At 40.9% G+C, this 8315-nt stretch overlaps 1 protein-coding gene across 1 annotated transcript; it reads left to right on the top strand.

Moving 5' to 3' along the window:
* The first annotated feature begins 743 nt into the window (after window positions 1–743).
* On the top strand, window positions 744–2888 carry LOC148037057 (scarecrow-like protein 14). Its single transcript, XM_087677062.1, has 2 exons — window positions 744–1363; window positions 1586–2888. The coding sequence occupies exons 1-2, from the start codon at window positions 744–746 to the stop codon at window positions 2886–2888; spliced, it is 1923 nt and encodes a 640-aa protein (XP_087533188.1).
* The last annotated feature ends 5427 nt before the right edge of the window (window positions 2889–8315 follow it).

Here is an 8315-nt window from a genome sequence, read left to right as displayed (position 1 = left end):
TTCTATATCTCAACTTCAACGTATCATGGCTTCCATGAAAAGACGTCTTTCATCTTCAATCACTTCAGTATAGAAGATATTATGGCGGCGATGGTTTCTGCCTGTTCGTTTTTCCACAAAGCGTCTTTCTTTCACAGTCGGTTGTCTTTCATTTTCTTCCAGCTACCAGGATGATCGAAGCTTCCTGAGCTTGCTTGTGTGCCATCGCGCGCCTCGCCGTCCTCCGCTGCTCGATACCTATGGATGATTCACGACATCAGGAGGGGATAAGAAGGAATAACCATCGTGCGTCAATCCGAATTTGCCATGGATGATTACAGCATCAGATCGAGGGGTTAAGCAGGAATTAATAACCACCATGCGTCAAGCCGAAGTCGCCATGGATGATTACAAAATCAGGAGGGGGTGCAGAGGAATAACCACGTTGCATCAAGCCGAATTCGCGGTGGATGTTTACAATATCAAGCCAAGGGTATAAACGCGCATAATCACTGTACATCAAGCCAGATTCGCCATGGATAATTACTGTATCAGGAGGGGGGTAATCCGGACAAACAATGCTGCATCAACCTGCATTCACAATGGAAATTACAATATCAAGAGGCGGTAAAAAAGAATAACCGGTACAGTGGATAAAGCCGAATTCACCGTAGGTGATTACAATATCTGGAAGGGAGTAAAAAGGAATCACGACAAACTCAGCCTGTGTTTTGATTGATTAATCCGGGCTACCAGCTTCAAGGATGGGGAGTAATCCCAGGGAGCGTCCACATAATGATGCCAATGATATGCAGAGTCCCAGTTACTCAGCTGTCTTAAGGGACGTCTTTGAGCAAACACAGTCTGAGATATCAGCATGCAATGAAGACCATGTCGAAACTCACATAGGTTCCTCGGTCCCATCAGATGCGCAGTTTAAACACCTGGATGACACATATCGGTTTGAGCCCTTGTCAGATCCAGCTCTCTCATATATCTCTGAAATTCTCACGGACGATGATCTTAATGCACTTGGTCACCCTTGTACCCTCAGCTACAATGAGTATGTTGCCTATCAGGCCAAGGCCAGTGAAATGGCTGCACTTCTGAAGGAAGATTCTCCAGCCCTAGCTCTGAAGGTTGATCCAAGCAATGCTGTCACCTCCAATGATTTGTTCGAAAACTCATCCTGCAATCCAGCAAGCATCTGCAAGGGGTCAACATATCCAGATAAGTCATGGACGAATGAGATCCTTTTGGACAGCATACGAGGCTCCTCATCTGAAGCTGCACTGCATTCACAGGCACAGGATGCCAGTTCTTTGGAAAGTCCAGAGAATGGACCTTATGTTGGACCAGATAGAGCAGGAAGTCAAGATGATTCATCAAGCTTCTTCAGCCTAAGCTGCTTGGAAGTGGAGCCATCTTATTCCGAGACTCAAAGGAATGAGATACTTTTGGATAGCTTGCGATCGGCATCGAGCACATCTCTCCTGCATGTTGACAAGGCGTCCAGGACAGCCAGCTTGCCAGAAAATGTGATCTTGGAGCAATCTGCTAATGGGCAATTTGCCGATCTCCAAACTCCACTGCCTCAAGATGACACTGCTCTCAGACCGACCAGCCAAAAGTTACAAGGGCCCCAAAAATCTGAACGTCTCTTGAAGCCGAGGAAGCAAACTGGAGTCTCACATAAGAAGAGTGCAGGAAAGGGGAGATGTAGCAAGCTCAATGGAGATCAAGAGTATGTTAATATAAATGATTTGCTGTTGCAATCAGCACAAGCTGTAGGGGCGAATAACACAAAAGCAGCTTTGGAGATACTGACCAAGGTGAGAAAGTATGCTTCTCCTTATGGGACTGGCGCTCAGCGGGTTGCTTATTATTTTGCTGAAGCTATGGATGCCCGATTCTCTGGCACAGGCTGGCCATTGTATTGGGGACTTCTACGACGCAGACCTTCGGCTGCTGAGATCTTGAAAGCCACTTACATGTATATGGCATCTTGTCCCTTTGTGAAAGCCTATCATTATTTCATCAACAAGACTATTCTTAATGTTGCAGAAAAAGCATCAAAGTTGCATATCCTGGAGCTTCAGGTAACTGGCTTTCAGTACCCCTCTCTTTTTAAGGCACTTGCTGATCGTCCTGGAGGTCCACCACAAGTTCACTTAATAGCTGTTGGCTTTCCTCACTACTCCATGTTGCCTACCCAGCCTGACATCATTCTGGAGGGCGTCAAAAAAACATGTACTCAGCTAGCTGATTATGCAGTCACTTGTGGGGTACCATTTCAGTACACAGCATGGGCTGGCACACGTGATGAACTTCATATGCAGGATTTTATAAGTCCCCAAAGAAATGATGATGAGGTCTTGGTGGTTATATCAGCTTACATGCTGCGTTATGTGATGGATGACACTCTAGATTCACCTATTAAAAGATCTAGGCTTTTGAGGGAGGGCCGGAGTGTTAATCCGGATGTCTATATCCAGGGAATTGTGACAGGTTCATACAACACACCATTCTTCACAAGGCGATTTAGGGATGCACTGTTCCATTTTGAGAGTGTGTTTGACATGCTTGATACATTCATATCTCAAGAGAATCCAGATCGATTGGTCTTTGAGAGTGAAATTTTGGGTAAGGCCATTTTGAACATAGTTGCTTGTGAGGGTCCAAAAGTCATGGAAAGAGTTGATAAATACAAGCAGTGGCAAGCTGCCACTGAAGAAATTGGATTCAGGCAGCTACCTCTTGATGAAGGCATAAAAAAGAATGTGCAGGCGATGCTGGAAACTTGGCATAGAGAATACACAGTTGCAGAGGACAGCCAATATTTGCTGATGGGGTGGAAGGGTCGCATGCTACACGCCATGTCTACATGGAAGGTTTGTGCTCAGTCATAAATCTGAATACAGTGCAGTTGCAGAGGACAGCTAATATGCATGCTACACACTATGTCTACATGCAAGGCTTCTGCTTTAGTTATAAATCATTGCAATTGGCAGTGTGGAATGCATTGATATAGAAAAATGACTGCCTGGTGCCATGGTAACTTGTGGAGCTGCAAATGGATTGATATTTTTCATGTAGCATCTGATTTGAATTTAAACAGGTGGTACATGAAACGCCTACTAGGGCTTTTTTAATGTTTTTAGCATTAAATCAGAGAGTTTAAGCAGTCACTGACCAGAGTTAGAGATGGATGTAACAGCAGTCAGATTTGTGGTTTTGACTGTATCAGTTCCGGAAATGGAGTCCCAAGAAATTACAATCAACGATACTATGGGCTTTCAAATGTAGTGTAAAGATCATAGAATGCACCATCATGTAAGGATTGTGTAAAAAATTTTGACTGCCTCTGTGTGAAATGATTTAGTCTTTGAACTGATCAGCATTGTTTGGCTGCACATGCACAAGTTGTTTTATGCCATGACATGGTGCCTTGAACAGGATGGTGCATGTGGAATTGGTGATTGAGAATGGTGGTTTGGGAGGGATGATCTCCTTCATGCATTGGCCACATCAACATATGAACGAGCAATCTTAGTTACTTGTTGTTGATGTGGATCCTCAAGCACTATTAAAGATTCATCCCTCCTATGCGAGTAGTAATATCAACTCAAGTTGTTTCTCTTCCAAAGGATGCCAAGACCTCCACTCATAGGTGGGGACCTATAGGATGGTACAAGAGGAAACTAGAAATCATGGGATCAGCTGCACAAACAGATACAATGCATGTTCACTATTGGGGCCTTGGCTTGTCAATGCATCAGTCGCTCTTCCCTGTCATTTGAAAATCTGAGAGAAATGGCTGTCACATTTTACAAATTGAAATAGAAGAAAGTATACTTATAAGGTTACTAAAATGAATAAGTATACTAGGGGTTTGTGTAGGTTCCAATCCAATGCACACGATAGAGGTAGTTTCTTAAGGGTGACAATCATATGATTACATTGCAACTTTTGATAATATAGCTGCCTCTCTTGATAATACGATTGTCTTTCTCGTAGTCAGCATTTTCATTCTCTATGTAGAGTTGGTACAAGTTTTGGCCGTCGTTTTTAGCAATCAACCACAATTTTTCCATTCACTCACTTTTAACGATCAATGGGAGTTGATTAGAATAGTAAGGGAGTCTAAGATGCATGAGTGATATTGGCTAATATGCCTTGAGAGGATTGAGTTTGTTAATGTAGTATAGATGAGGATGTGGACATTGACATGAAGAGAGGATGCTTGCGCTAAGGATGTGGCAATACTAGCAATTGCTCCTTCTTAGTTAAAGAATTTTGTGTTTACCTTGTTGCCAAGAAAAAGGGGTTTTTACTAGAGTATGCAAAATGTGACACAATATGTAAGTTTATGTAAACAATTGTTGAAATGTTGAAAATTTGGAACCCTTAGCTCTAGGCATGGTAGGCATTGTGTGAGCAATGGTGGACGTGCACATGGCAAGAGTAGGACCTTACACATCAAGTTTAGAAAGGGAAAAACCTAGCATTACTAAATGCTCTTAAGGTTTAATGCCCAACTTTCACCTTAATGAGAATTTCATCAAAGTTTGGGCAACTTTCGTCTTAATGAAAAGTTCACATCAAAGTTTGGGCAACAACCTTAAAAAGTAATTTTGCTAGCGGTTTAAGTGTAAGTTTACCCATTCAATAGTTTCGGGCAACTTTAGATTTGTATTAGTAAAGGAAAAACTTACGGACCAAGTTTGGAAAGGCTTACCTTAAAGCTAGTGCCTCCTCTTCTCCCTACTCCTATCCTTGTCCTTGCCCCTTTCCCCCCTCCCCCCCCCTTTTCACGCACGTGCGCACACATAGACCTACCAAGAGTGGATTTACTACATAAACTTGTAGGTTTTTGGACTACATAAAGGTGGATTTAGCCATGATGGCAAGTGCACATGTGCAACATCTATGTTACAGCTATACAATAGCATGAGCACTTTGGGATGCATTTGGGAGTACCCTAATAGCTTGAAGGGAGAGAGAGAAATAAATATTTGATGTGTTCTTTCTTTGGTGTCTTGTAGTAGCTGATTAGACTAGTACTATGTTGGTTTTCTTCTTAGTTTTCTCACACACTCCATTGGGAAGCACTCTCAACAATTTCGGATTTCAAGTGGATGATGGCAAAAAGTCGAGAGGATATCATTAGAAAAGTTTCAAATTTGAGAGGATATCATTAGAAAAGTTTCAAATTTTTCAAAGACCATTGGGAAGCACTCTCGATAGTTTCAGATTTCTAATGGATCATGGGGAAAAGTTGAGAGGATATCATTGGACACTTTTTAAAGGGTTTGTCCTAAGGTTTTGAGCTCAAATTTACTGTTCATTTATTGTAGTGTATTTAGGCTTTGCAAGCTAGCATGCTATTTAGGTCATTGGAGTGCTAGATTTTTCATTTGGTCATTTACCACACGCATATTTCTACTCTAGAGCAATAACAAGCAATACTTAAACATAATTGTACTCACATGCATCCAAGGTGGCATTATGACTAGTAGGGCAAGCTCATCTGGATCACCATTTGGCTTTTTGTTATCTCTTCTAGTATTGGCATGTTACTCTAGATTAGATCAAGGCTGTTTTATGTTGAATGGAGGCAATCTACGTGGAGTATAGCAATGTTTATGCATGTATCAATTTATGTATGCTTACACCATCACTAAAAAGACAAAGTATAGTGATGCATATTGTACTTGTTAGAGTACACAATCACTACAAAGACTAATAGTATGGTAATGCATATTGTGTTGGATTTTGATTGAAGCTACTAGATATCCTAAAACGCATATATCTTCTCATCGACATCCTTGCACATCATAGGGATTATGGATTCACGAGCACTTCATGTTGTACTTGTTAGATACACTGCACTCAAGGGTCATCTCCTAATTTTCTTCAATTACTTCCATGCCATGGGTTGGATTGATGCACTTATTGCACCATCGTTGAGCACTAATATGGCATGATGCCAATTGTAGCTATATGTAGCAAATCTTAGATGCACGTGCACTTGAGAGAGCACCCTTTATTGTGCACACATTGTTCTTTGCATACACAAGTTGGGATATTCATAATTGAATTAGGAACCTCAGGTTGAGTGGAAAGATGGTTGGGTGAGTTTAAGGGCTGTGAGGATTTCTTTAGTTGTAAGATAGGTTGTCTACTTGGTCAACATCATGAGGACCATTATTTTCCTGAGAGTTTGTGAGATCAAGGTGGGTGGAGAGGAGTACAATTGTTTTCCTTCACTGAGAGATGAGAGATGAGGATAAGGGACTTAATTTAATGAGGGAGCTGTATTTGCATTTTGCATGATGCACTAGTATTTGTAGAGAGGCTAGGTATAATCTTTTTAGTGCATACATCTTTTCGTATATTGCATGGATTATGTGACTATACGGCATTGGCTTGGACTTTGCATTTTTCAATGTCATGAGTGATTTAAGTGTAGAGTTTAATTTCAAAGTATATTTTTTGGATAGGGTACATTGTGTGAGAAAGCAGAGTTGCAGCATTGGAATGTGTGCACAAGAGCAAGGAGAGAGCTCAAAGTACAAGAGCAATATCTTGTTTACTAAGTTGCTTACAAATACAACTTGGGTACACTCTCCCACACATGATAGTGACCCATAGGCTATTTATATAGCCTCTGCCAAGTTGGGGTTAGGGTTTCCCCTGCCCTTAAGGCTATTCACACCCATTTGCCCTTATGCACCCTTGGTTAAAGTGGGTTCCTATGTCTATCTTATAACACCACCCCTCAATGCCAGGGTGGCATTGGATTACAAGGCATGTAAGATGTCCCCCCCTCTTTAAACAACCGGGATGCCTTTATAAATCAGACTACAATAGTGTTTTTAGGTAGATGGTTTAAAGACTCAAAAAAGTCGATCTTCAGATGAATTGGAGGCATAATTGGCCACCAGTTCTTTGGGTACATTAGGAGTGTTGGGGCATTTACTAGTGATATGCCCTATCTTCTTGCATTTGTTACATTTCATTTTCTCGGGATACTTCTTCCAACAATTGTTTACAATATGCCCTTTTTTCTTACAGAAAAAACATCTAGTGAGAACTGTATGCACCAATACTTGATCACGGGAAGTTGAAGATGCCTGACTATTGCTGCCTTCTTTGTGGTTTCTCTTTTCTTCATCCAAACAGGATTGGATGGTACTTGCTAATGTAGGATCTAGAATGTTGATAAGAGTGGTTACAAGAGTAGGAAGCACCTATTTTACGGCTTTTAGGAGAATAGCAATAGCATCTTCTTCATGTATTGGAGCTTGTACTAACGCAAGTTGTGCCATAAGTCCCTTCATGTGAGAGATGAATTTTCCCAAGCCTTCTCTTTATCGATATTCCAAGCTAAAGAATTCAATTTTAAGGAAGATTTTAGTATTTTTACCAGTGGCTCCATAGAGCCTTTCAAGCTCATCCCATTTTTCTTTAGCAGTATTTAGTTGATCAACATGATGAATCAATGACTCATCTAAATGTAACATAATGATTGCCTAGGCACATTGGTCATCCTCTATATCAACTAGATTTGTAGAGTTAACAGCTCTAGTGCATTGAATGAGAGGCCAATACCCTCTCTCCATCATCTTGTACTTGATAAGTACCTACCATGGGTGGAAATCTTTGCCATCAAATTTTCGAATTTGAGGACGGACATCAGCATATGTTGTGGCCATTAGGAAGGTCTTACCACTTGCTAGAACAAGGGCAGTGTCTAGTCCCTTACAAGTTCGCCACTAAATGTGGAAGCAATTCAAAGTTGTAATGAGGAGAAAGGCTGAAAATCATACATATGCAATATTTCAAAATATGACTTTGGTGGTCCTTTCTTAGGAGCAATCTTCTTTCGAGGTTTAATGGTCTTTTTAGGCTTCAATGATTTGAACTTAGACTAGACTTCGAGCTCCTCCTTGTGGTATGGCTCACTGGATGACCCTTGTGTTGAACAAGGACAGTCTATGATTCTGAGGAGAGTACAATGACACTAATCCCTCTAATTTCATTGACCAATATACTTAAGAAAAAATCACTCAAGATATGCAATACACTTCTAGTGTATGATAGTCTATGTGTTTATAGTTGTACACATATCCTTACAACTTGAAGCAAGGTACTTAGTTGTTTTATTTTCCTGATGAAAAACATTCAGATTATGTAAGTATTAGCAGCAATGATGATTAAGCAATGTGCCTTAGTGCTTACAAGCACTCATCTGTAGCTCATGTTGCTAGAGATGGTAAATGTCGGTCTTAATGAGCTTGATGTTGACCCTTCGAGTAGAGGAACCTCTAAAA

Source organism: Lygodium microphyllum, chromosome 4 (assembly GCF_053477565.2).
Source record: "Lygodium microphyllum isolate KBCC chromosome 4, Lygodium_microphyllum_v1.1.10, whole genome shotgun sequence".
In the NCBI taxonomy this organism is placed as follows: domain Eukaryota; kingdom Viridiplantae; phylum Streptophyta; class Polypodiopsida; order Schizaeales; family Lygodiaceae; genus Lygodium; species Lygodium microphyllum.
This window is presented reverse-complemented; position numbering and strand designations above follow the sequence as displayed.

What these genes read in the sequence shown, in the direction of transcription:
- LOC148037057 (XM_087677062.1), top strand. Translation starts at nt 744, where the DNA reads ATGGGGAGTAATCCCAGGGAGCGTCCACATAATGATGCCAATGATATG. An exon ending in GCAGGAAGTCAAGATGATTC is followed by an intron (nt 1,364 to 1,585) that starts ATCAAGCTTCTT and finishes TCAAGATGACAC; the next exon opens with TGCTCTCAGACCGACCAGCC.